The sequence below is a fragment of the Sorex araneus genome, chromosome 5, assembly GCF_027595985.1.
Source record: "Sorex araneus isolate mSorAra2 chromosome 5, mSorAra2.pri, whole genome shotgun sequence".
NCBI classification, from domain to species: Eukaryota; Metazoa; Chordata; class Mammalia; order Eulipotyphla; family Soricidae; genus Sorex; species Sorex araneus.
The window spans coordinates 139,621,651-139,645,837 of NC_073306.1; the positions used below are offsets into that span (position 1 = coordinate 139,621,651).

Below are 24,187 nucleotides of genomic sequence, written 5' to 3' on the forward strand. Positions count from 1 at the left end.
CTGGGTAGCTGCGTCCTCACGGGCCCAGCGCTGAGCGGAGGGGAAACCAAGCTCGTCACATTCCTTGGTGTCCCCTGGGACAGCATCCGGACCTGAAGGCCTGTCCTGGGGGTCTCCTGGCCAGTCCTGGTCTCTTGGTAATTACGGTCAGCCCTGGGGCCCTGGTCAGTGCTGCACTCCTGGCTCTGTGTGAGGCCCCAGAGGTTTCTCCGCGGTGCTCTGGTGTCTGAGAGGGCACCTAGGAGCTGGAAGGTGCCCCCAGGAAGCTGGGCCGCCCCCTGGGCCAAGTATTGGGCTATCTGGTGCCAGCCACTGGCCACACCACTCAGTCCCAGGTCAGACACTGGGCAGGCCTCCGCAGCACTGACCACGCGATGGACAATCAGAGGAGCTGGGAGGGCCAAGGGGACACGCCCCATTCTGGGATCGCAGACCCAGCGCCCACCCTGCCCAGCCAACTGTGTGCAAGGACACGACCCCGAAGAGAACCTGCTACAGATGAAGCCACCAGAGCCCCTTGGTCAGCCAGGTGCACGTCTCGGCGGGCGTGTGAGGGGTCCCCGCTGGGCTCTCTAGCTGGGGGGGTCTGCATGGTCCCTGATGCCCAGGCTGCAGCGGGCCAAGGGTCTTGCAATCCTGGGCAGAAGGGCACGCAGGGTCCCCGAGACACACCCACCCACGTGCTGGCCTGAGGTCCGGTCACTATTCAGGGGTCCGGGTCGCTGGCCGCTTCCGCGACGTGGGACGGGGCGTCCGCTCGTCTCCGCCTCCTGCCCGCGTGTGCCCCGTCCCGCCCGCCGTTCCCGGCGCCGCCGCTAGGGGCCGCCGCCGCGCCCCTATGACACAGCAACAATAGGGGCCGCTCTGGCCAGCGCGCACAGGCCCGCGCTTCCGCCGGAAGGGGCCGCTGGTGCGGGGTGGGAAGAGGAAGGGTGATGGACGGCCCTCTTCGCCAATCTCTCAAGGGAAGGCGCCGGGCCCGCTCCTGACGGAAGCCAATCGGCGGCGAGGGCAGTGGGGGGCGGGGCGATCGGGGACTTCCGGCGGGGCCCGGCAGGCGCTGAAGGAGGAGGAAGCGGTCCCGGACGGCGCTTCTCGGCGGAGTCTCGGCGCGGACAGGTGCGGAGGCGTCTGGGCGGGGGGCGGCGGGGGCCGGAGCCCGGCGGGCCGGCCCGGGAAGGCGGGGAACGCGGGGGTCCGGCCGGTGCCCGCGCCTTGCGGGCGTCCCCATCGGCGGCGACGCAGTGACCTGGGGGCCCCGGAGCAGCCGGCCCGGGGGTCTCGGTGCCGCCGTCCTGGGGGCCGCGGGGGTTCCGGTGGGCCCGGAGCTGCCGGCCTGGAGGTCTCGGTGCTGCCGTCCTGGGGGTCGCGGGGGTTCCGGGGCGCCCGGAGCTGCCGGCCTGGGGGCCGCGGGGGTCCCGATGTTGCCTCCCGGGGGTCCCAATGCAGCAGGCCTGGGGGGCGCGGGGCGCCCGGAGCTGCCTCCCGGGCGTCCCGATGCTGCCGACCTGGGGGACGCGGTGGGGGGGGCCGGAACTGCCTCCCGGGGGTCCCGATGCTGCCGGCCTGGGGGGCACGGGGGGGCCCGGAGCTGCCTCCCGGGGGTCCCGATGCTGCCGGCCTGGGGGGCGCGGGGCGCCTGGAGCTGCCTCCTGGGGGACGCGGTGGGGGGGGCCGGAGCTGCCTCCCGGGGGTCCCGATGCTGGCCTGGGGGACGCGGGGCGGGGTGGGGGGGGCCGGAGCTGCCTTCCCTGGGGGCCCAATGCTGCCAGCCTGGGGTGCCCGGTGCAGGGCCGCGCTGACGGCCCTTGTCCCCTGCTGCAGGATGGCAGCCTCTGGAGCCTTATTTCCCAGCCTGGTGCCCGGCGCCCGGGGCACCTCTAACAAGTACTTGGTGGAGTTCCGAGCCGGCAAGATGTCCCTGAAGGGCACCACGGTCACCCCCGACAAGCGGAAGGGGCTCGTGTACATCCAGCAGACGGACGACTCCCTCATTCACTTCTGCTGGAAGGATCGGGCGTCAGGCAGTGTGGAGGATGTAAGTGGGTGCTGGGCCAGGCTGTGTCCCGCTCATGAGGTGGACAGGCCACCCACCTCTTCAGCTCGGCTCAAATGATGGCAAAAACCAGTGGGGCTAGGGGGCTGAGGGGGTCCCGGAGCACCAGTCCCTGCCTGCTCCCCTCCCCTGAGAGCCCTAGTCTGTGCGTCCCATCCGGAGGGAGCCGAGGACACGGCTGACCCTTGGCTCCACAGGACCTGATCATCTTCCCTGATGACTGCGAGTTCAAGCGTGTGCCGCAGTGCCCCAGCGGGAGGGTCTACGTGCTCAAGTTCAAGGCCGGCTCCAAGCGGCTCTTCTTCTGGATGCAGGTGTGTGGCCCCTGTCTGACGGGGGTGAGGCCGGTCGTGCCGGGCCCTCATGCAGCGAGCGCTTCCCCCTCCCCCGTCCTCCAGTGGCCGAACACAGGCAGGTGGGTCTGGCTGCTCTCTAGGCCGGCACCTCAGGGCTGCACCTCTTCCCTGTGCCCGCCTGTGTTGGTGTGGCATGCCCGGGAGTCGCTGCATTGACAAGTGGCGGTGAGCTGCTCCAAGGCTGATCGCCTATGTCCCGGGCCTTCCCCCAGGGGTCGGGCGCTGGGAGCCCACCCCTCAGCACCTCTCGTTCCTCCTCAGGAGCCCAAGACCGATCAGGACGAGGAGCACTGCCGGAAGGTCAATGAGTACTTGAACAACCCCCCGATGCCTGGGGCGCTGGGGGCCAGCGGAAGTGGAGGCCACGAGCTGTCTGCGCTGGGAGGTAGGGTCCCCGTGGCCTGGCGGGGCGGCTGGTGGTCTGGGCGCGGGGCGGGGAGCTGGGCCTGAGCCACTGTGTTGCAGGCGAGGGCGGCCTGCAGAGTCTGCTGGGCAACATGAGCCACAGCCAGCTGATGCAGCTCATCGGACCCGCCGGGCTCGGAGGGCTGGGTGAGGCCCGGGGCACCGGGAGTGGCGTGGGGGGTGAGGAGGTGCCCTGCTTTGAATGGCCTGTGGCTGAGCCCGGCTCCCTCCCCTCCTAGGTGGGCTGGGGGCCCTGACCGGGCCGGGGCTGGCCAGCTTGCTGGGGAGCGGAGGGCCTCCTGCCAGCAGCTCCCCATCCAGGTGAGGCCGGGCATCCGTCCCGCTGTCCCCAGGACTTGGGGGGAGGGCAGAAGCGCCCACAGGAGGGGCTGTCTGTCCAGCTGTCTCTCTAGCTGTCTTCTTGCTCTTCAGCTCCCGGAGCCAGTCGGCCGCTGCCACCCCATCCTCCACGGCCTCTTCCGCCCGCGCCACCCCAGCGCCCTCTGCCCCAGCCGCTGCCTCTGCCACCAGCCCCAGCCCCGCGCCCAGCTCAGGAAACGGGGCCAGCGCAGCAGCCAGCCCGACCCAGGCCATTCAGCTGAGTGACCTCCAGAACATTCTGGCCACGATGAATGTGCCGCCAGGACCCGGGGCCGGCCAGCAAGGTACCGAGGCCCAGAGTCCCTGTGTCCTGGCGGGTGGGCCCTCCGCAGGCCGTGCGTGACCCTCACGGCCCCATGCCTGCGTCCTAGTGGACCTGGCCAGTGTGCTGACGCCGGAGATCATGGCGCCCATCCTGGCCAACGCAGACGTCCAGGAGCGCCTGCTGCCCTACCTGCCCTCGGGGGAGTCGCTGCCCCAGACAGCCGAGGAGATCCAGAACACTCTCACCTCCCCCCAGTTCCAGCAGGTAGGCCGCGCCCAGGCGGGGGGCCTCTGCCCCGGGGCCCGGGCCCCGGGCCCACTCGAGCTGCTGCTTCCACGCAGGCCCTGGGCATGTTCAGCGCGGCCTTGGCCTCGGGGCAGCTGGGACCCCTCATGTGCCAGTTCGGCCTGCCCAGCGAGGCAGTGGAGGCGGCCAACAAGGGCGGTGAGTATCCTGGTGTGGGAGGGGCGGCCCCACCCCCAGGAAGGGGCCCTGAGCTCAGCCCTGCTTCCAGATGTGGAAGCATTTGCCAAAGCCATGCAGAATGGTGCCAGCCCCGAGCAGAAGGAGGCCGAGGAGAGCAAGGACAAGAAGGACGAAGAGGAGGACATGAGCCTGGACTGAGCCGGCGCCCGCCCCGCCGCCACGCCAGCTTGCTCCCACCTCCTGTGTGCTCTCCAATAAACATCTTTTCTTTACCTGCCAATGCCGGGTCTTTGCCGGGACAAGCACCACAGTGGGGACCGGGGGGGGGGCGCTCAGCAGGCGGGCGGGGGCTGCCTGCCCCACCCAGAGAGAGCACGCACACAAGCCTCTTCCAGAACCAGCTTTATCCGGAGTAGGGAAATGACTGACAGTCGAGGGGGCGGGGCCTGCTACCCGGCAGGGCAGCTGCCGGCTACCACTGCCCCCTGGGTGCTGGCAGCGTGAGACCAGGGGACAGGGGACCCGTTGACCACCAGGTTCCTCATGCAGCCGCTGTAGGCAGGGGGCCGAGGGCGTGCCCAGGTGAGGAGTCCATCCTGTGTGAACGTGAGCTCTGTGGTACAGGGAAGATGAGTGAGCAGAGGGGGTCTCGGGTCCGTGAGGGTCACAGCCAGTGGGCCCAGCGCTGGCCTGAGGCCACTTACCGGGCAGGCTTCCAAGGTGCAGCAGGGCTGGGGTCTGGGCGACCACAGGGCCAGGGCGCAGGGTGTGGTTGGTGTGTGTGTCCACTTCCAGCTGTAGCTCGTGCCCACTGCTGGACACTGGGGGGCGTGGAGCCTTAGGGCTGGCCTACTTCCCCCACAAGGTCCCCCTGCAACGAGGGCCCAGCTTACCTGCCACTCGGTGCCACTGCCCGTCACACAGTGCCTTGGGGCGAGTCACCCACGTGGAGGCCTCACCTGTGCCGTCATCAGCCCTCAACAGGACCTGGGGGCCAGGGGTCAGGGGCACGGCCGAGACTGGGACTCCCCCACCCTCCCGCACACCCAGGGCTCACCTGTCGCCCCACCAGCTGCAGCTGCAGATAGGGTGGCACCTGCTCTTCGCCCAGGTGCAGGACGAGGCCCAAGGCCGTCCGGGGCCGCAGCTCCAGCTCCAGCTCCAGGGAGGGCAGGGGGGACCTGGGGAGGCCTGTGGGGAGAGGCCGTGAGGGGGCTGCGGGCACACCCCTCCATGGGCTGGGCAGGGCCACCGGCTCCGGGCCTACCTAGGCTGAGGACGCCTCCACCAGCGGCAAAGAAGAGGCCTTTCTCCAGAGGCCCCGAGTAGCAGGGTGTGACCCCCACTACACGCCTGGGCGTTCCCAGGGGCCGCCCGTCCAGCCTCAGTTTCCTCACGCAGCCGCTAAACCTGGCAGAGCTGCTCACCATCTGTAGGGCACAAAGGGTCCAGAGTCAGGGCGGGCACGGAGCAGGACCAGGGCTGGGGGGGAGGGGGGCGGGCTGCTTCTCACTGAGAGCTGGGCAGTGCTGGCAGGGAGGTCCCCCACAAAGAGAGTGTGGGGCCGGGGCAGCTCTGCCCCCTGAAGTCGCTGGCCGGGTGCTGCCTGGGCCTCCACGCGGGCCCGGCCTGTCACCAGCTGGACTCGAGTCTTCTCCCACATCACGGACACCTGTGGGGAGAGGCAGCAGGTGGGGCCGTGCTGAGCATGCCAGGTTGGCCCGCCCTGCTCCCACTCCCTCCGCGGTCCTCACTTTGTGCCACTGGCCTGTTCGCATCCGCCGGCGGCTCTTGACATGCAGCCGGGGCCCGGGCCCCTCTGTCTGCACTAGGAAGCGTCCATGGTTCAGGGAGAGCAGCAGGGAGGGGCCACCCGCCACCTGGGGGGCAGCAAGGAGCAGCAGGCCGTCGGGGGTCCAAGGCCGGACCACCAGGGACAGGCGGGTCCTGGCAGAGGAAGTCACGGGTCAGCAGGGGGCCCGCACACCCCAGCCCGCAGCCCAGCACTCCACCTACCAGTGCCCTGAAAGGCCAAACTCCAGGTGAGCGGGCAGCACCCCCCCAAACTGGTAGGCATCTGGGGGGCTGCGGGGCAGAGCAGCCACCGCGCAGGCAGGGTCCGGGCTGGGCTGGCGGCTCTGGCGAGAGGCCTGCAACAGAAAGGTGGGGTGGGATGTGTGAGGCTACCCAGGAAGGTCCCTGGCCCGCCGCCCGCCGAGACCCACCTTCTGAGCTGGGGGGGCTTGCAGTCCTCTGGGCACCAGTGCTGGGGGCTGCATATCGGCCGGGGGGGTGCAGCCTAAGCTCACGTTGACCCTGCCCAGGTGCTGCTGCAGGTCAAACACTCCCTGGGGGCCCTGGAGCCTGGGGGCGGGGGTGTCCATGGTCAGCGTCAGGCTGCCCAGGACGCACTCCCATCCTGGTCCAGCCTCACTCACCGCTGCACGAAGATGTTGCTCATGCACCCCTGGAAGTGCCGAGAAGCCCCCGGCTCAGACAAGCCCCCCAGCAAGAGCATACGGGGCTGCTGGGATGGGGACCTGCGGTGGGGCTCCTGGTGGGGCTTCATCTGCTGCAGCTGGTCGTCCACGTAGAGCCAGAGCCTGGGGGAAGGGCAGTGTCCAGCCCCGCGCTGCCCGCCCGCGCCCGCCGCCCGCCTCCAGCGCCCGGGCCGCTCACCCGCTGCTGTTGCTGTAGAAGGCCACGTAGTGCGCAGCCCCGTCGGCCAGGGCCACGCGGCTCCTCACCTCGGTCCCGGCCAGCCGGAGCGCCACGTGGCCCTGCTGCAGGGACACCTCGCACAGCCCGTCCTGGGGGGACATGGTCAGCTAGACCAGGGTCCGCCCTGCGCACTCCCGCAGGAGCCCAGCTGCAGGGGACCCGGTGGACACAAGGGCCAGGGACGGAGCCGATCGGTCCCGGGGCGGGGCCGAGGTAGGGCGAGGGGCGGGGTCGATCCGTCCGGGGGCGGGGCCAGGGGCTGGGGCGGGGCCAGGCCGGCCAGCCGGTACGCACGGGCTCCTGGCGGTGGTAGAGCAGCCCGCTGTCCTGGCGGCCCCGGAAGCCGAAGCCCGAGTACACGCTCCCGGAGAGTGGCGCCACGTCGGGCAGCGGCAGCGGCAGGAAGCCGTGTCCGTGGAAGGTCGCGGCGCGCTCCACCTGCGGACGGGGGGACCTGAGGCTGGGGGCGCGGCCGGGGGCCCAGCGGCGGCAGGGGCGAGGGCAAGGATGGGCCTAGGCGGCTCACCAGCAGGTCCGCTGTGCAGCCGAAACTGATGCCCGTGGTGTTCAGCCTCTTGAGGTCCACATACTTGCCCAGGGCCTTGATGCCCTTGATGCAGCCCCGGATGGAGCCCCCCGAGGGGAAGAGCCGCCGCAGGCTGTGGGGGCACGAGGCAGGGGCACGTGTGGGAGGTGTCATCCCCAGCCCCTCCCAGTCCCACCCAGGGCACAGCTGGGGACAGCGCCCAGGTGGCACGACCCTCTCCCAGCCCCACCCGGGGCACAGCTGGGGACAGCGCCCAGGTGGCATGACCCTCTCAGCCCCACCCGGGGCGCAGCTGGGGACAGCACCCAGGTGGCACGACCCTCTCCCCGTCCCACCTGGTGGGCAGCTGGCCCGGCGGCACGCCGCCCAGGTAGTAGGTGTCTGCCAGGTTGAGCGTGTTGTCGTGCTCCACGTTGAACACCACCATCCGCTCCACGCGCACCACCACTCGCGGGTTGCCGGAGTATAGCGCGTATACCTGGATCTGCGCACAGCAGGGGCTCAGGGCTGGCACACGCCCACCCCCATGGCCCCCTGGCCACCGCCTGCTGGCACTTACCGCTTTACTGGCCACAGTCAGGGTCGGTGGGGTCGGGGCTGGGGTGGGACTGGTCGTGGCGTTGGTCACCTGCAGACCCTTGCCGAAGTCATAGAGCAGCTGCAGGCTGCCTTCCCGCACGGCCAGGCACAGAAACTGGGCCTGGGAACAAGGACCGGTCAGTCTTGGCCAGGGGCAGCGGGAACGGGCTTGGGGACAGCAGGGGAAGGTAAGGATGAGTCTGTGGGGAGGGGCACAGCGGGGGGGGGGTGTCAGCGGGAGTGGGGAGCCAGTAAAGGTACAAAGGTCGGTGGGTTGGGATCAGTGGGCAGGGTCAGGGAGTGGTCAAGGAGTAGGATCAGTGGTGTGAGTTGATGTGGGCAGTTAGGGGGTCGGCAGTGTGGTCAGTGGGTAGGCACGTGGGCCAGCACTGGGCATAGGTGGTGGGGGGGCCAGTGAACAGAACCGGGGGGGCATGGCTGTGGGTGTGGCCAGTGCCTGGGGCCAGTGGGCGTGGCCGAGGGCACCTGGTGTTGCAGGAAGAAGATGATGCCCTCGGAGGAAACGAGCCGCAGCTCCTGCTCGAAGCGGTAGGTGACCAAGTTCTGGCGATTGTCCAGCGTGATGCGGGCGAAGCCAGAGCCGTCCAGGTAGGAGCCGTCGGTGAGCCAGGGATCCCCGGTGAACTTGGAGCTGCAGGTGCGAGGGGGTCGTTGGGGTGGGGCGGGGCAAGGCGGGGCGAGCGTGGGGGCGGGGCAGGGGCGGGGCGGAGGCGGGGCGGCACCGGCAGGGGTGGGGCTGGGCAGGGCGCCCACCGAGCGCAGGGCTTGTCCACCGCCGTGTCCAGCTGGAAGGTCTCCTCGAAGTTGTAGAGGCTGACGACCTGCTCGTTGAGTGTATCCAGCTCGATGCAGCCTCGGTAACGGTCCAAGTGCAGGGGCTTGGGGGGCTGTGAGAAGGCCAGTGAGGGCCCTGCCCACTGGGAGACGCCCGACTCCAGGGGCTTGGCGGGAGGGGCCTGCGGGTCTCACCGTGAAGTTTTTGGGGTACCCCCCCACGTAGAAGACAAAGTCATCTGGGTTCAGGCTGAGCAGCCCCTCGGCCCCGGGGGCCACCGTGTCCCCCTTGGTTTCGTGCGGAGTCTGCTTCTCCACAGTGACTGACATGTGGCCGAACTGCAGGCTCCTGAGGGAAGGGGTGATGTACAGCGGGGGAGGGGGATGGAGGGGGTAGCCACAGGATGGGGGGGCGGGCGGTGCATACGGTCCCCACCTGTCCAGGCTGACGGCAGCAAACTGCTCCCCAATGTCCTCGTCGATGCTGAGGGTGGCCGGACCCGCTGTCCCCAGGCGGTACACCCAGTGTACTTTCTGGTCACGCAGGGCCACACCCATGTAGTCACCGGTGCCCTGGGCGGGTGTGGGGGGACACTCAGGGGCGTGACCCAGCCGGCAGAGGCACTGCCCACTGCCCGCCCGTCCGCGGCCTGCCCAGTACCTGGCGGCTGCCCAGGTACAGCACAAACTGGCTGCCTGCAGGCTCCCCGGCCACGGGCTCGGGCCTCTGCAGGTAGAACTTGAGGGCAGTGTACGCAGCCAGGTCGGAGAGGTCCCGGGGGGCCCGCAGACGCACCCCCGAAGTCCCGTTGAACTTCATGGGTACTTTGACCTGTGTGGACACCAGTCAGCAGCCGCTGCCTGTGTCCAGTAGCCCAGATCCCCCCAGTCCCGACACCCGCACCCGCACCTTGCTAGCTGCCCCCCGGGCCTGGGCAATCAGCTCCCGCACGCGGCCGATGCTGGCGGCCAGGGCCAGGCTGGCGTTGGGCGAGCCTCGGTTTTCCAGGTCACTCAGCTTGGCCAGCAGCTGGGGCAGTGTCTTCTCCAGCCCCGACACTGTGTGGGGCGGGGCGTGTGAGCAAAGACGCAGGCCCGGCCCCCCCACAGGGCCCAGGCCCCGGCCCACCTGAGCGCCCGGCGTCCAGTACGGCCTGGCCCAGGTCCTGGCCCTGCAGGCCCGTGTACTGGCCCTGCCACTGCTCCACGTTCTCCCGCATGTCTCGCAGCTGCGCATTCATGCGCTCCATCGCGTCCAGACTCTGGGCCGCCACGGCCTTGGCGTGGGCGATCTTCTGACTCGTCTCGTCTGCGGGGCAGGGTCCGCATTCAGCCCCCAGGACCCCACGAGAGGCCCAGGACAATCCACGACCCCATTCCCCTGCGGGGTCTCCTGGCCCCTGCCCTGCCCTCGGTGGGCGCCGCCCCCCTCACCCCGCTCGCCTCGGCCCCTGGCGAGCGTCTGGCCCGGGGCCACCTACTCGTGTCCATGGCCAGCATGGCCTGCGCCTCCTGCACACGGGCGACCAGCTGCTCCTGCTTGGCCTGGGCGTCGCGGAGCTTCGTCCCTGTGACCTGCAGGGTGGCCCGTGCTGCACGGAGGACACGGCTCAGGCCCCAGGCGACACATGGACCCGCACCCCAGCCAGCCCCAGGCCCCAGGCAGAGCCAACCCCCACTTCACAGAGACAGTGGGCCCCTGGGAAAGGCGTCGGGCACGCCCCCCCCCCACACCCCAGGACCCGGCACCGGCAGGCTGACGGCGGGGAGGACCCAGCTCACCCTGGGCCAGCCTCCGCTGCTCCCCGCCCACAGCGTCTTCCAGGGCGCTGCCATTGGCCAGCAGCTCCCGCGCCCAGGCCGCCAGGCCACGCTGGACCACCGTCTGCCAACGAGACAGACGTGTCACCCGGGGGCCGGGCGGGGCGGGGGCTCCCGGGGGCCGGTGGGTCCGAGCCTCACCTGCCACGTGTGCGTGGCCTCCCGCAGGGCCTGGTCAGCCGTGCTCTCGGCCGCCTGCACGGCCCGCAGGATGCTGCTGTAGGCGCTGGCCGCATCGATGGCGCGCTGGATGAAGCGGTCCTGGTTCACCCCGCGGATGATGCTGAGGGAGGGGGGTGGTCACGGGCGGCCCGCCCGCCTGCCCGCCCGCCCGCCCGCCCGCGCCCGGGCTCCCCCCGACGGCACCTGCTCAGGTTGCGCGCCAGCTGGTCCAGGCGCCAGGCGTGGGCCTCGGCCGCCTCCACCAGCCCCACCTTGCTGCTGGCGGGGGAGAAGGCCTGGATCTTCTCGGCCAGCGGCGTGCGGGCCCCGTCCAGGTTGGCGGCCAGGTGCTCGTACTCCTGGGGGGGCGCATCTGTGAGCTCCCCGCCTCTGCCCACTGGGTCTCGCGGGGCGCAGAGCGAGGTCAGCTCACCTCCCTGGCCTGGTCCAGGCCCCGGAGCAGCACCGAGAGCTGGGCCAGCGTGTTGCGGGCGGACTGCAGCGTGGCTCGCAGCGTGGCGTTATCCCGGGACAGATCTTGCTTGCGTTGCTGTGGGCGGCAAGGGCGAGGTGGCGAGAGGGGGCAGTGGGTCGGGCAGCGCAGGGCGGGAAGGGGGCAGAACGGGGTGGGCGTGTCCGACCGGGGCGTGGCCTGTAGGGAGGGCGTGTCCGACGGGGGGCATGATCTGCGGGGAGGGCGGGGCCGAGCAGGGGCAGGGCCTAGCGGCGTGGGCGGGGCCAGGGCTCACCAGGGCCTCCTCCAGGCGTGCCAGGTTGCGGCTGTTGAGCTCCTCGGCCTTCCGTGTGGTGCCCACGGCCCGGTTCAGTGCCTCCCGCAGGTCCATGAGCCCGGCCTCGTGCTGCGCCAGCCGGTCCCGTGCGCCTGCGGCCAGCGCCTGGTTCCCTTCCCAGCGGCTCGTCAGCTGCTCCCGCACCTGGGCCAGCACTGCCCAGCAGGGCGGGAGGGGGACGGGGCAGTCAGGTGGTGCCCCCAGCGCCCCCTCCACCGTGCCCCAGCCCGACACTCACGTCTCTGGGCTTCGCCCAGCTCAGCCTCCGCAGCAGCCCGCGGGAGCACCAGGGTCCGGGCCCTCATCTGCCCGAGCAGCCGCTCTGCTTCAGCCAGCGCCCGGCGCAGCTGCTCCCCGGAGGGCGCCGAGGTGTTGGCTGGGAACAGATGGTCCATCTGCGCCTTGAGGTCTGCGGGGCGGGAGCCATCAGGCATGGGCAGTCCCCGGGCCTGGCTAGGCTGCCCAGCCACCCACGCCAGCCGCGCCAGCCAGCCCTACCCCTCAGGCTCTGCTCCACAGCCTGGATGCTGGTCTGCAGCGTCTGTGCCCGGTTCAGTGTGGCCGTGGTGCTGTCCAGCAGCTGGCCCGCCCGGGCTTTGGCCTCTGAGGCCTGTGGACAAGACCCCACCCCATCAGTGCCTGTGGGAGCCCGACCCCTGACCCAGGATGCCTCTGAGGCGGGGGGGATGGGTTCCAGGGCGGATTCTGGGGAAGGGCGGGGGTCCTGGGGGGTCCTGCCTGCCCATCCAGCCGCTGTCCGTCCTGCTCCAGCCGGGCGCTCTCCTGCTCCAGCGCCTCCAGCTGCTTTTCCTCATGGTGGCGGGGGCCCAGGGGGCCCTGGAGCTGGCTCTGTGGGCAGGGGGTGGTGAGGGAGATGCTCTGTCCCTGGGGTGTAGGGGCAGGGCTGGGCAGTACCTGCAGGCTGGCGATGGATCGGCTCAGCGCATGCAGCCGGGCCCAGGCCGCAGAGCTGGCGTTGAGGCCACGCAGCTGCTCGCGGATGGCCGGGAGGAGGGTGCCGGCCTGCTCCAGCTCGTCCAGGAGCAGCACCACACAGTGGTCACACACTGGGGGGGAGGGTGCAGGTCAGTGGAAGGCGGGGTGAAGGGGGCGTGGGGGCGACAGGGAGAGGAGAGGGGAAGAGACATTACCTTCGCAGTGGACGCCTCGACCCCCAGGCCCGCTGGGCACAGGCACGTGGTGCTGGTGGCTGCAAGTGTCACAGCGTTCCCCGCTGAGCCCGGGAGGGCAGGTGCAGCGACCCGTGTGGGGGTCACAGTGGCCCCCCTGGCACTGGCAGCCTGGGGTGGGGGAAGGGTGGTGAGGGGTGGGCTCAGGGCTCCTCTGGGGACCCCGGGGGCCCCATCCCCTCAGCCCGACTCACGCCTGCAGCCCTGTTCCGGGAGCCCCCAGTGCCCGGGGGCGCACTCGCGGCACTGGGGTCCCCAGGCGCCCGGCCGGCAGGTGCAGTGTCCGCTCTCGGGGTGGCACTCGGGGCTCTTGGCAGCCGGCCCACAGGAGCATGGCTGGCAGCCCCCGCAGCCCTCAAAGCCGAAGTGTCCTTCCTGCAAGGGGGCCGGGGTCAGCAGGCCCCCACGGCCCCTGAGGGCTCCCCCACCCGCCCCAATACTGCCCACCTGGCAGCGCTCACAGCGGGCCCCGCCCACTCCGGCCTTGCACAGGCAGTGTCCACTGTGGGGGTCACAGGCCTCCGTCCCGCACGGCGAACAGTCACACCCTGCGGGAGGATATGTGACCACACCACCCTCCAAGGACGCCCCTCGCCCGGCCCCCTAGCCTCGGCCCACCCCCAGCTGCCCGCAGGGGCCTGGGGTCCTCAGAGATGGGAGGCAGCTGGGCCGGGCCCCAAGGCTTGAGCACGACCTGGACCTGGGGCAGTGGAGCAGTCCACCAGTCCCTCGTCCTCACTCCCCACCCGGCCGCGCCGCGCCCCGCCCCACCGCGCCCCGCCCCACCAAGCCCTTCCCTGCGCTGCCCCGCCCCGCCCCACCGAGCCAAGCCCCTCCCCTCCCCGCCAAGCCCCGCCCCGCCCCGCCTACGGGTGCAGTTCCCGGGCAGCAGCGCGTTGCCGTAGAAGCCGGGGGCACAGCTCTGGCAGCGGGGCCCCGCGGTGTGGTGCAGGCAGCTGCGGCAGGCGCCCGTCAGGGGGTCACAGTCGCTGAACAGCATGTTGGGGTCCGAATTGCCGCTGCAGTCACAAGGCTGGCACGAGCTGCCCAGCACCAGCGGGTTCCCGAAGAAACCGGGGGCGCACCTGCAGGGCCGGTGTCAGAGGCCTGCCTGCCCCGCTTCTCCCATGCCGCCCGCCCGGTCGGGCCCCGCCCAACTCACCGCTCACACGAGGCGCCCGCGTAGCCGGGCCGGCACAGGCACTGGGGGCGGCCTCCGCGCAGGACGCAGCCGGTGGCAAAGCTGCAGGCGGGCAGCGGTCAGGCCCCGCGAGCCCCCACTGACCCCCCCGCGGCCGCGCCCCGCGGCAGGCCGGCTGGGCTTACTTGTTGGACGGCGCCGAGAGCGGGCAGGGGCAGCTGACGCAGGGTGCCGCCGGGTCCTCGGGGTGGCCGCGCAGGAAGCTCGGGGAGCACAGCTCACAGTGGTCGCCCGCTGTGTTGTGCTGGCAGCCCTGGGGCCGAGTGCGTCTGAGCTGCCGCACCCGCCGGGTGCTGCGTCCCCACCGTCCGCCCCGCCCACCCGCAGGGAAGGCCCCGCTCACCACGCAGACGCCGGAGCCGGGGAGACAGCGGTCCGAGTGGCCGTGGCACTGACAGGGCACACAGCGGCCCAGGAATGGCCCTTTGGTGTCCCGGTAGTGGCCAGGTGCGCACTCCTGGGGGCCAGCAAGCGGGGGGCACGGTCAGGTCACAGCCCGCCCACACACCCGGGCCCCGGGGAGGAAGGGATGGGCGCTGGGGGCCACCCTCACCTGGCAGGAGGCCCCGCGGTAGCTGGCAGGGCACAGGCACTGCTCCACGGTGCTGGCCGGAGGTCCCCCAGCCGCGGCGCTGGCCACCTGCAAGGCCACCCTGCGCAGAGCCACGGCCGAGGAGGTGGCGGCGAAGAGCGCGCGGATGCGCAGCTGCTCCAGGCCGGCCAGCACCATCATGAGCTCCTCGCGGGACACGGCGTTGTGGGTCTCCGTGTGCCGGAAGTTCCCCTGTGGGCCAGAGGCCTGGTTCCAACCCGGCACCCACTGCCCACGCGGGCCCGAGGCCGAGTGCAAACAGCGGCCAAGCTGAGGAGGGACCCGCGGGACGCGGACGCAGCTGTCAGGAGACAGCAGGAGCGGGGACAAGCAGCGAGGGCCAAGGGCACTGGCTACCACGCGGGCACGGGCCGGGCCAGGCGCTCCGCTCACCTCCACCAGCTGCAGCTGCCCACGGTGCACCTGCCCAGGTGCCGGGTACACAGGCTCCAGGAACGTCAGGCTCATCTGGTTGCCCTGGGAGGCGGCAGGCGTGAAGCTGCGTCCCCCTCGCCTTGGCGCCAGCCCCGCCCGCCCCCAGGCGCGCCCACCCCGCCACCTGCAGCAGCACGTCGGGGCGGTTCTCCACAGGGATGAACACGTCTCCTCGCTGCGTCTCCGAGTGCAGCTCGTAGCTCAGGGTGCCCCCGTAGGACGACACCTGGAGGGAGGCGGGTGACCAGGACGCCCCCAGGCACCCCAGAGGCTGGGACCCCCGTGACCCCGGCGCCCCGCCCCCATCCACTCACGCGGTCCCCCAGGTAGGAGGGTGGGGCCTGCCAGTAGAGCTCGGGGAAGGCCTCCGGCAGCGGCCGCAGGTCTGCGGTCAGCAGCTCTGCCTCCACCTGCTCCTTGAGCGGCACCTCCTGCTGGTCCCCGCTCAGCAGCGTCCAGCCGGCCATGTCCACGAACTGCAGGGCACATGCGTCTCAGGCCCGGCCCCCGGGCACCCGCCCTCGCACCCGGCTGCCCCCACGCACCTCGTGGCGGGAGAGAGCCGCGCTGCCGCAGCGCTCCGTGGCACCGAAGCAGAAGCAGCGGGTGCAGCCCTTGGGGTTGGCGGCGTCCAGGGAGAAGGTGCCGAGGCGGCACTGGTCACACCTCGGGCCCTGCACGTTCTCCTGGGGCAGGAGGGCCGGGTCAGGTGCAGCCCTGGGGCCTCCCTGGGCCCGGCAGCCCCGGGTCCCACCCTGCCCCCAGCCTTGCCTTGCAGTAGCACTGGCCAGTCAGGGGGTCGCATGTGCCCGGTGCCGACCCTGCCGCGTGGCAGTCACACGGGCGGCAGTTGGGGAAGCCGTAGAAGCCGGGGGTGCAAGTGTCACAGCGGCGTCCGGCCACGTGAGGTCTGCACCTGCAGGCGGGGGCGCAGGATTGCAGGGCCTCCCTCCCCAAATGGCCCCGGCCGGCCCAGCCCCGCTCACCTGCACTGGCCGCTGTCCGCGTCACAGCTGGGGCCCGTGAGTGCCTCCACACCGGGCCCCGAGCAGTTGCACTCCTCACAGCCCACCAGCGGGTGGCAGCCGAAGCTCTGGGGCTGGCAGACCACGCAGGCGGGGGGCACGGTGCGCGGCGGGCAGATGCAGCGGCCCGTCAGCTCCTCACACAGCTGCGCTCCGCACTCGCAGGCTGGGGGGACACGGCACCCATGCACGTCCGCCCACCCGCAGCCCGGGGCCCACAACCACCGTCCCACCCCGGAAACTTCTAGAAGTCCCAGCCACGAGTCGCCATGGGTTCAGGGTACTCACGCCTGCACTGGGGGAAGCCCCAGTAGCCGGTGGCACAGCGGGAGCAGTCCCGGCCGATGACGTGGGCGCGGCAGGGACACTGGCCCCCGAATGGCTCACACGTGGGGCTCGTGGCCCCGACCTCGTGGCAGGCGCAAGGCTGAGCCCCGTTGTTGTAGAAGAGGGACAAGGAAGTGGCTGCAGCACGGCAGAACGGGGACGCGCTGCTGGGGCTGCGGAGAAGCGGCGTGAGGCCAGCGCCCGGCCAGGGCCCCGCTGCCTGCCCGGCCCGACCCCAGCACCTGGCCCACCTGATGTGGTAGCCACGGGCAGTACACTGGCTGATGAAGTCGTAGGACTGGTCCAGGGGCTCCTCCCGGAGAAAGCTGGGGCTGTACGCGTCCTCGGGGACCACCAGCACATAGTCCTGTGACAACAGGCCCCGTCACCGCTGGGGCCCAGCAGAACCCGGAGCAGGAATGTGCCCGCGCCTACAGCACCCAGGAATCGGCAGCTCGCCAGGACGCAGCCAGGCAGCTACGACCTTCAAGGACTCTGAACCCGTGGCTTCTCCACTCTGCCACAGGTCACCTCCTCCAGGAAGGCCCTCCTGACCTGTGGGCCCTCATGGGCTGGCCACAAATGCTGACACCTGCAGTCCCTGGTGCTGGCCTGCCGGTGGGGGTCACACAGCAGAACGGCCAGCATGGACTCACCAGCCAGAGCCAGCGGCCCTCAGGCACGCGGAGAGTCACTGTCAGCTCACTGTCCGTCACGTCCAGCACTGTCTGGCCCTCACACATCACCAGGGCACGGCAGCCATAACCGTGGGGGCAGAAGCTGGCATTGGCGTGGCCTGAGGACGAATGGACGGCACAGTGGACTCCAGGTACCACCCAGCCTGGGCCACTGGAGACAGCGGGTGTCCACAGCAGGTTTCCTACCAGCCAGTGACAGCTGTGACACGCAGCCTGCGCATGGGCATGAGTCTCCTGCAGGGCCAGGCTGCTCCCTCAGCACCACCCCAGGCGGGGCTGGTCGGGGCAATGCAAAGACCAGGGAAGTCGGGCAGATGTGGGGGGAGTGGTCCCTGACTGGTGAATGAGGCACAAGGGGTGGGACCTGCGAAGGGCCGGGGTCTGGTAGGGTGTGGCGATGGAAGGGGCGGGGTCCGGGAGGACAAGGCTGCAGAGGCTGCAGGAGGACAGAGCCAATAAAGGAGCGGCCCCTGGGGGCGGGGCCACAGGAGGGCAGGGCCAATGAAGGGGCAGGCCCCAGAGGGAGTAGTCGCGGGAGGGACGGGGCACAGGGAGGGCGGGGTCGTTAAAGGGTGGGGTCCGGGAGGGCTGGGCCATGAAAGGGATGGGGTCCAAGAGGGTGTGGCCACGGAAGGGGCGGGGTCCAGGAGGGCAAGGCGCAGAAGGGGGGAGGGCAATAAAGGGGCAAGGCCCAGGAGGGCGGAGCCAATTAAGGGGCGGGCCTGAGGGCGGGGCCACAGGAGGGCAGGGCCAATGAAGTGGACCAATGAGGGGCGAGAGGGGGCAATTAAAGGGCAAGGCCCAGGAGGGTGGGGCCAATAAAGGGGCGTGACCCTGGAGGGCGGGGCCTCAGTAGGGCAGGGCCAATGAAGGGGCAGGTCCTGGGGGCGGGGCCACAGGAGAGCAGGGCCAATGAAGGGGCAGGCCCGGGAGGGCGGGGCCACGGGAGAGGGGCTGCGAGGGCGGTGCCGCAGGAGGGCAGGTGCAGGGCAGAGGTGGGCAGGGCGGGCAGAGGTGGGCAGGGCGGACAGGGCAGGCCAGGCCAATGCAGGGCCGGCTGCTCACTGCGGGGCGCCTGGCGCCTGTCAGCACTCACCCTGCCAGATGCGGCCCCCGCTGATGAGCACCTCCACGGAGAAGGTGGGGTGCGCCGGCTGGTAGCCATGCAGTAGGAAGGCGTAGCGGCCCAGGGTGGGCACATGGGTGCTGAAGACCACTGTGCCCTGTGGACGAAAGCTGCGGTAAGCCCAGGGGCCCTGGGGGGCTGCCTGGCACCCACCCGTCTCGCCCCAGCCCCGGCCCCCACCTGAGGGTGGCGGAGCAGCGTGGGTGCCGCGTCGGTCTCCACAGCGGTGGGAGGCCGAGGCTGCGGCCCGGCTGGAGGTGTGCCTGGGGGCAGGTCCTGGGCGCGGGCCAGTGGGAGGCCAGGCGGGAGGGGCAGCACCAGGCAGTCCCTGAGCAGGATGGGCTGCGGCGGCTTGGGGAAGCGGGAAGGCAGGCAGGCAGCACTGTGGTGGGGCAGGGATGAGTCCAAGGTCGGGCCAACAGCCCCGCCCCCTCTCGGGCCACCCCGCCACCTGCTGGGGCTGAAGACACCGTGTCTGCTGGTGCACCAAGGGCGCGGCTCCAGGAACTCCAAGCTGAAGGTGCCCACGGGGACCAGGGTGACGCCATGCTGCGGCAGAGGGGCGCACATGGGTGTGGCTGCCGGCCCTGGGGCTTGAGGACACCCACTGTCCACCGCAGCCCCCCCTGCACCCACTCCTGCGAATGCCACCTGTCCACTCGGCTTCGCTGCCAGAGGGCCTGGCATGGCGGGCACGGGGCACACGTAGGGCCTGGGGCCTTACCAGGAAGAAGCGGGCCTGTTCGGCCATGAGCTCGATGCTGGCCTCGGAGGACAGGTGGAAGATGGCCAGGTGGTGGTGGTGCGCATCCAGGGCGGTGCCCCGACACAGGGTGCTGGGCAGGGCAGCAGACAGTCAGCACCAGGGAACAGGGCTGCCCGCCCCTCTCCGCACCAGCCCGGGCCTGCCACGCACACCTGTACACGCAGGGGTGCAGGGTGAGCATGCCCCGCTGGGGGCCCCGCTGGGGGCTGTGCACAGCCACGCCTGCCTCCTGACGGCTGTCCTCATTGGCGTACTCCAGCACCAGGGCATAGCGGCCGGCCTGGGGGACTCGCAGCTGCAGCTGGACGCTCACCTGCGGGCGGCGGTCGGGCTCTGGCTGAGAACCCCCCTGGACACGGCAGCCCCCCCCCCAGCCCTCCTGGCCTCGCACGCAGACACTCACGTCACTGCCCAGACAGGCCGCCAGTGGGGGGTGCGAAGGGCTGAGCTGCTCCGTGGGGCAGGGCTGAGGCAGGCTGTTGCCATGGCGACACAGGGCGGTGGGCCCTGCGGCCGAGGGGAAGCCGTCCAGGGGCAGGTGAGTGTAGAGCAGGCAACTGGGGGACAGCACGCGGGGTCAGCGGGAGGCAGGGTGGCCTCCCCAACCCCCGAGCAGGGCAGAGGGGTCTCACCTGTCCCCGGGGCGCTGGGCCGACGTCCGGTAGGTGCAGGGCTCAGTGACCCGCAGCTGCAGCACGGCTGCCTCGTAGTGGGCACTGGGCAGCAGCACCACGTGGTCCTGGGGGAGAGCCGGCCATGTAGGCGCTGCGGCCCGTGCTGCCCACCCACCCCCTGCAGCCCCTCCTCACCAGCAGGACCCCTTCGGCCTCCACCTCCATGGCCCAGGTGCCGGGGTTCAGCACAAAGGGCTCCCCAAAGCCCCTCTGGGGCACAACGAGGTAGGCGGGCTCCGTGCTGGGCGGGAAGGTCAGCGGCTGGCTCTGCTCCGTGCCTGGGGTCACAGTGGAGGCCGCTGTGTGCCTGACCAGGGCCCCCTCCAGGGGTGTGGGGGCAGGGCGTGGCCAGGGCGAGGGGGTGGGCTGAGGGAGGGGCGGGATGAGGGGGACTGGGGAGGGGTGGGGCAGCCGTTGCGGGAGCAGCCCGGGCAGGTGGGGGCTGTGCCCAGACTCACAGTTGGCACAGGTGGCAAACTTGCCCTCCTCTCGCACAGACACTCGGCCGCTCACGCTCGAGGGCCCGCGGTTGACGTATCGGAAGATGAGCCAGAAGAGGTCGGGGGAGGTCACGTTCACCCTGGCCACGACCCGGGGCTGGGGGCAGCGCACTGGTCACTCTCGGGCCCTGCCCACCCGCTCGCACGCCCAGCCTGAGCCCGGGCCAGGGCGCACCTGGATGGGCGTCATCTGGGCGTAGCCGCGCCAGCTGAAGCTCTCGAACTCCAGGGGGTTGAAGCCGAAGCGCACGGGCCGGCCGGCGGGCGTGGTGGCCTCCTCCAGCTCCAGGCGGAAGTGGTGCAGGTCTGGCAGGAAGTGGTCCGGCGCGGGCCTGGCAGAGGCGGCTGTCAGGAGACCCCGGGAGCCCCCGTCCTGCCCGCCCCACGCCCCCTGCGGGGCCCAGACACGCACTCGCTGCAGGTGAGGCCCTGAGTGTTGGGGCGGCAGCGGCAGGCGCCCGTCTGGGGGTCGCAGCCCTGGCCCAGCGCCCCGCCGACGTCACAGTGGCAGCCTGCGGGAGGAACGGCTCAGCCTCCGGCCGCCCAGACCCCCTCTGTCACGGCCCCCACTACCCGTCGGGGCCCCCCGCATTCCCAGCCCGGCTGGGGGGCACCCGGCATGGCACCACTGGGGGATCCGGGTGAGCCCCAGAGCCAAGCGGCCACTCACTGCGGCAGCCGAAGTAGTGGGCGCGGTCCAACCCGAAGAAACCGTCCCGGCAAGCCCCGCACGTCTGGCCGCACACGTGGGCCTTGCAGAAGCACTGGCCGCTGCCCTGGGGTGGGGGAACGGGGTGTGGGCAGGACGGGCCCGCTGAGCCCCCAGAGCCCCTGCGCCCACCCACACCCACCCACTCACCTGCTGGCAGTCGGCCCCTCCGCCCAGCGTGCCCCTGGCGTCACAGCTGCAGCCTGGGGGACAGACGCGTCAGGGCGGCGGGCAGGGCTGGCCTCCTCCCACCAGGCCCTGCGCAACCCCGCACCCGGGACTCACGCGTGCAGCCCTCAGGGTTGGCGGCGCTCAGTCCCCAGAAGCCCGGTTTGCAGCGGTCACAGCTGGGCCCTTCCACGTGAGGCCGGCACACGCAGGAGCCCTGCGCCAGGGATGAGAGGGACGGGGGTCGGAGCGGGCCCTGCCCACCACCCCACACAGCCTCGGTGTGGCGGGAGGCGTGGTGCCCTTGGGGGCCTGACCCACTCACCTCAGGAGGCTGGGGGAGGCTCAGGTCCAGGCCAGCGGGGTGGCAGGAGCCCACTGTGGGGAGATGCCCAGAGGGCAACGGACAAGGCTGGCCACGCACAGTCCCCCTCCACACAGGAGATGCACGACTTCTGGTCACGTGCACACAGCAAAGGGACACAGCCCAAGGCACAGCACTAGGACATGCACACAACACACACGGCAGGACACACGCAACGAGAACCGCACACACACGCCTGAACACACACTCATCCCAGAACACGCAGTGGGCACAGGCCCCACCAACCTTCACAGAGGGGGAAGTCATAGGCACCCGGCACACACGTGTCGCACCGAAGACCTGTCACATGGGGCCGGCAGCTGCACTGGCCACTCTGGGGGTCGCAGAAGCCGTGCTGGGAACCCTCAGGGGAGCAGTGGCAGGCTAGAGGCGAAAGGCTGCTGTGGGCACCGCGGGCCTACCACGGGGCAGTCGGGGGCGGGGCATGCCGGGGAGAGCGGGACAGGCTGGGGGAGGGCAAGTGGGGGCGGTGGGCGGGGCAGGCCAGGGAAGGCAGGGCATGCTGGGGGCGGGGCATGCCGGGGGCGGGGCATGGCAGGGAGGGCGGGGCATGCTGGGGCAGGCTGGGGGCGGGGGAGGGCAGGGCATGGTGGGGGAGGGCTGGGCAGGCTGGGGGCGGGTCAGGCTGGGGGCGGGGTAGCCGGGCACTCACAGGAGCAGTCGGGGGCGGGGCATGCTGGGGAGGGCGGGGCAGGGCAGGGCAGGCTGGGGGAGGGCAGGTGGGGGGCGGGGCAGGCCGGGGGGAGGGCTGGACATGCTGGGGGCGGGGCAGGGGTGGGGCAGGCCGGGGGTGGGGCATGCTGGGGGCGGGGTAGCCGGGCACTCACGGGAGCGGTTGTGGGCAGGGCAGGGCAGGCTGGGGGAGGGCGGGGCAGGCTGGGGGCGGGGCAGGCTGGGGGAGGGCAGGTGGAGGGCGGGGCAGGCTGGGAGTGGGGTGGGCGGGGCAGGGGCGGGGCAAGTCGGGGGCAGGGTAGGCGGGGGTGGGGGGGGTGCGGCGGGCGGGGGGGCGGGGCAGGCTGGGGGGTTGTGCAGGCCGGGGCAGGGCAGGCTGGGGGAGGGCAGGGCAGGCTGGGGGCGGGGCAGGGGTGAGGTGGGGCAGGGGCAGGCGGGGGGCGGGGCGGGGGCCACTCACGGGCACAGTCGGGGAAACCGTGGAAGCCGGGGCTGCACTCCTGGCAGGTGGGGCCGCCGTAGCCCGGGCGGCAGTGGCACAGGCCCGCGGGGCCGCAGGGCTGGTCCAGGGCGCCCTGAGGGTCGCAGCTACAGGCTGCGGAGCTGAGGGTCAGACGGCGGGGCGCGGGGAGGAGGCGTGGGGGTGGGGGAGGCCATCCCCTTGCTCACCCTGGCACTCGGGGTAGCCGTGGTGGCCTGGCGCGCAGCGGTCGCAGTGGGGGCCAGCGAAGCCGGGCCGGCACAGGCAGTGTCCGTCCTGGTCACAGCCCTCCGGGAGGGTCCCCACAAGGCTGCAGCCGCACACTGCGGGGGCGAGATGGCCTGAGCCCGGGGGCAGGCGGGGGCACTCCCGGACGCCCCCCTCGCCTCTGTCCCGGGCAGGGGGCACTCACGCTGGCAGAGGGGGAAGTGGAAGTAGCCGGGGGCGCAGCGGTCACATGCCGCGCCCTGGAAGCCTGTGCGGCACACACAGTGCCCGGAGTCCGGGTCGCAGAGTCCGTCGGCCGCTCCGGGGCTGGAGCACTGGCACGCTGCGGGCCAGGCCGGCGTTAGTGCCACGGGGGAAGGGCAAGGAGGGTATCGGGCGCAGGGGTGATGGGGACACGGGCTCCACAGACATCGGGGCACTGGGCCAGCCACACTCACCCTGGCAGCTAGGGCCGTGGAAGCCGGGGGCACAGAGCTCGCAGTGGGCGCCCTGGAAGTGTGGCTTGCACACGCAGTGCCCCAGCCGTGGGTCCTTCCGACACGCATTCCCTTCAGTCCCGGCAGCGCTGCAGTCACAGTCTGGGGACAGGGACCGTTTCAGGGTGCCGCCACCCAAGCCTCCAGCACCCCGTCCCCCACCCGGGCACAGAGCCACACCCAGAGGGGCCCCAGGAGAGTAGGAAGAAAGCCGCAGCTTCAGACGCTCCCGGCGCTGGCCTGGGTGGGCGAGGGCAGGCGGCAGCTGGCACAGCCTGGCACGCCCGCCCGTGGGCACAGGAGGGGGCGCAGCAGCGAGGCCCGGGGCATGGCCAGGAGCAGCACGGCACTCCGAGCGTCCCCAAACATAAACAACACGACATTTGCCCAAAGAGCAGGGTGACAACTATGGGGACAGGAGAGGGGGAGGCCCCTGGGCAGCCAAGGAAGTGCCCACCAGCCCCAGCCAGGCCCGCCAGCATGGGCGCTGGCTCCTTCCTGACAGTCAGCAGCTGCGTCAGGGAAATGCGCTGACGTCAGGGAAACTCGCAGAGTCCTGCCGCCCGCGGGGGAGGGGCAGCAAGTGCGGCCGGAGGCCGGAGAGCCCCCGAGGGCCACGGGAAGGAGCTGTCAGAGCCAAGTCCCCGGGGGTCAGGAAGACCCAGCGCCTGGCACGCGCCCCTGCCTGTCACACAACCGTCCCCACAGAAGAGCACGTTCCCGGCGAGCAGCTGAGACAGTGCCCAAAAGCGGGGCAGAGGCCCCGTGCCTGAGGCCCCTGGACGCTGCCCGAGGGCCTGGTCCCGGAGCGCTGGACAGGCGGACCTGGCCGCTCCCAGCCTGCAGCCGGCAGAAGGCAACACGGCCGCCCGGGCAAGCATGTGGCCAACACTGGGCTGGACACATGGGTGGACGCGGGGCCGCAGGGGGGCTGAGTGCAGGCCTCAGAGCCGGGCAGACTGGCCGATGGCGGGTCACAGGGCCTCCCCGGGGGCAGGGCTGACCCAGGCTTCCTCCCTGTGGCCATGAGTAGTCACCTGACAAGAGGGACAAGTCCCACAAATGGTAGGACAGTAGGAGGGCTTTTGCCTGGCACGCGGCCGACCTGGGTTCAATCCTCCCCCCCAGCACCCCCTAAGGTCCTCTGAGCACTGTCAGGAGTGATTCAAAACACAGAGCCAGAAGGAACCCCTGAGCATCGCCGGGTGTGGCCCAAACAGCCACACACA

General features: G+C 71.4%; 2 protein-coding genes across 2 annotated transcripts in view; one reads left to right on the top strand and one right to left on the bottom strand.

The window, feature by feature from the left end:
* The first annotated feature begins 970 nt into the window (after positions 1 to 970).
* Positions 971 to 4,161, top strand: ADRM1 (ADRM1 26S proteasome ubiquitin receptor). The gene is made up of 10 exons (XM_004620276.3): positions 971 to 1,119; positions 1,825 to 2,038; positions 2,254 to 2,370; positions 2,674 to 2,797; positions 2,878 to 2,964; positions 3,057 to 3,138; positions 3,250 to 3,482; positions 3,570 to 3,727; positions 3,805 to 3,907; positions 3,978 to 4,161. Exons 2-10 carry the CDS (start codon positions 1,826 to 1,828, stop codon positions 4,085 to 4,087), a joined length of 1,227 nt encoding a protein of 408 aa, XP_004620333.1. The 5' UTR covers positions 971 to 1,119; position 1,825; the 3' UTR covers positions 4,088 to 4,161.
* Positions 4,162 to 4,285: 124 nt separating this feature from the next.
* The window catches only part of LAMA5 (laminin subunit alpha 5), a 28,729-nt gene continuing 8,827 nt past the window's right edge, over positions 4,286 to 24,187 (bottom strand). The window contains exons 12-80 of the mRNA XM_055140165.1: positions 22,920 to 23,060; positions 22,667 to 22,804; positions 22,443 to 22,577; positions 22,234 to 22,368; positions 21,327 to 21,464; positions 21,042 to 21,094; positions 20,834 to 20,933; positions 20,699 to 20,751; positions 20,510 to 20,615; positions 20,252 to 20,351; positions 20,015 to 20,171; positions 19,798 to 19,936; positions 19,475 to 19,617; positions 19,298 to 19,404; positions 19,069 to 19,222; positions 18,818 to 18,978; positions 18,624 to 18,735; positions 18,351 to 18,448; positions 18,080 to 18,281; positions 17,870 to 17,996; positions 16,732 to 16,871; positions 16,327 to 16,442; positions 16,037 to 16,248; positions 15,710 to 15,914; positions 15,495 to 15,639; positions 15,269 to 15,409; positions 15,038 to 15,199; positions 14,848 to 14,949; positions 14,682 to 14,765; positions 14,250 to 14,480; positions 14,040 to 14,153; positions 13,822 to 13,949; positions 13,658 to 13,738; positions 13,366 to 13,580; positions 12,943 to 13,043; positions 12,690 to 12,870; positions 12,457 to 12,606; positions 12,221 to 12,372; positions 12,044 to 12,154; positions 11,804 to 11,915; positions 11,544 to 11,714; positions 11,264 to 11,460; positions 10,948 to 11,064; positions 10,719 to 10,873; positions 10,494 to 10,635; positions 10,314 to 10,416; positions 10,013 to 10,123; positions 9,661 to 9,840; positions 9,442 to 9,590; positions 9,193 to 9,363; positions 8,968 to 9,104; positions 8,727 to 8,880; positions 8,511 to 8,644; positions 8,223 to 8,388; positions 7,717 to 7,857; positions 7,493 to 7,641; positions 7,137 to 7,269; positions 6,905 to 7,048; positions 6,569 to 6,699; positions 6,328 to 6,492; positions 6,115 to 6,253; positions 5,906 to 6,039; positions 5,644 to 5,836; positions 5,403 to 5,561; positions 5,157 to 5,319; positions 4,947 to 5,080; positions 4,783 to 4,876; positions 4,594 to 4,710; positions 4,286 to 4,502 (exon numbers count right to left, since the gene is read on the bottom strand). Coding sequence (XP_054996140.1) covers positions 4,339 to 4,502; positions 4,594 to 4,710; positions 4,783 to 4,876; positions 4,947 to 5,080; positions 5,157 to 5,319; positions 5,403 to 5,561; positions 5,644 to 5,836; positions 5,906 to 6,039; positions 6,115 to 6,253; positions 6,328 to 6,492; positions 6,569 to 6,699; positions 6,905 to 7,048; positions 7,137 to 7,269; positions 7,493 to 7,641; positions 7,717 to 7,857; positions 8,223 to 8,388; positions 8,511 to 8,644; positions 8,727 to 8,880; positions 8,968 to 9,104; positions 9,193 to 9,363; positions 9,442 to 9,590; positions 9,661 to 9,840; positions 10,013 to 10,123; positions 10,314 to 10,416; positions 10,494 to 10,635; positions 10,719 to 10,873; positions 10,948 to 11,064; positions 11,264 to 11,460; positions 11,544 to 11,714; positions 11,804 to 11,915; positions 12,044 to 12,154; positions 12,221 to 12,372; positions 12,457 to 12,606; positions 12,690 to 12,870; positions 12,943 to 13,043; positions 13,366 to 13,580; positions 13,658 to 13,738; positions 13,822 to 13,949; positions 14,040 to 14,153; positions 14,250 to 14,480; positions 14,682 to 14,765; positions 14,848 to 14,949; positions 15,038 to 15,199; positions 15,269 to 15,409; positions 15,495 to 15,639; positions 15,710 to 15,914; positions 16,037 to 16,248; positions 16,327 to 16,442; positions 16,732 to 16,871; positions 17,870 to 17,996; positions 18,080 to 18,281; positions 18,351 to 18,448; positions 18,624 to 18,735; positions 18,818 to 18,978; positions 19,069 to 19,222; positions 19,298 to 19,404; positions 19,475 to 19,617; positions 19,798 to 19,936; positions 20,015 to 20,171; positions 20,252 to 20,351; positions 20,510 to 20,615; positions 20,699 to 20,751; positions 20,834 to 20,933; positions 21,042 to 21,094; positions 21,327 to 21,464; positions 22,234 to 22,368; positions 22,443 to 22,577; positions 22,667 to 22,804; positions 22,920 to 23,060 — 9,629 coding nt within the window. The 3' untranslated portion in view covers positions 4,286 to 4,338. The remainder of the gene's footprint in view (positions 4,503 to 4,593; positions 4,711 to 4,782; positions 4,877 to 4,946; positions 5,081 to 5,156; positions 5,320 to 5,402; positions 5,562 to 5,643; positions 5,837 to 5,905; positions 6,040 to 6,114; positions 6,254 to 6,327; positions 6,493 to 6,568; positions 6,700 to 6,904; positions 7,049 to 7,136; positions 7,270 to 7,492; positions 7,642 to 7,716; positions 7,858 to 8,222; positions 8,389 to 8,510; positions 8,645 to 8,726; positions 8,881 to 8,967; positions 9,105 to 9,192; positions 9,364 to 9,441; positions 9,591 to 9,660; positions 9,841 to 10,012; positions 10,124 to 10,313; positions 10,417 to 10,493; positions 10,636 to 10,718; positions 10,874 to 10,947; positions 11,065 to 11,263; positions 11,461 to 11,543; positions 11,715 to 11,803; positions 11,916 to 12,043; positions 12,155 to 12,220; positions 12,373 to 12,456; positions 12,607 to 12,689; positions 12,871 to 12,942; positions 13,044 to 13,365; positions 13,581 to 13,657; positions 13,739 to 13,821; positions 13,950 to 14,039; positions 14,154 to 14,249; positions 14,481 to 14,681; positions 14,766 to 14,847; positions 14,950 to 15,037; positions 15,200 to 15,268; positions 15,410 to 15,494; positions 15,640 to 15,709; positions 15,915 to 16,036; positions 16,249 to 16,326; positions 16,443 to 16,731; positions 16,872 to 17,869; positions 17,997 to 18,079; positions 18,282 to 18,350; positions 18,449 to 18,623; positions 18,736 to 18,817; positions 18,979 to 19,068; positions 19,223 to 19,297; positions 19,405 to 19,474; positions 19,618 to 19,797; positions 19,937 to 20,014; positions 20,172 to 20,251; positions 20,352 to 20,509; positions 20,616 to 20,698; positions 20,752 to 20,833; positions 20,934 to 21,041; positions 21,095 to 21,326; positions 21,465 to 22,233; positions 22,369 to 22,442; positions 22,578 to 22,666; positions 22,805 to 22,919; positions 23,061 to 24,187) is intronic.

What these genes read in the sequence shown, in the direction of transcription:
- ADRM1 (XM_004620276.3), top strand. Translation starts at nt 1,826, where the DNA reads ATGGCAGCCTCTGGAGCCTTATTTCCCAGCCTGGTGCCCGGCGCCCGG. An exon ending in CGCCGGGCTCGGAGGGCTGG is followed by an intron (nt 2,965 to 3,056) that starts GTGAGGCCCGGG and finishes CTCCCCTCCTAG; the next exon opens with GTGGGCTGGGGGCCCTGACC. An exon ending in GCCAGCAGCTCCCCATCCAG is followed by an intron (nt 3,139 to 3,249) that starts GTGAGGCCGGGC and finishes CTTGCTCTTCAG; the next exon opens with CTCCCGGAGCCAGTCGGCCG.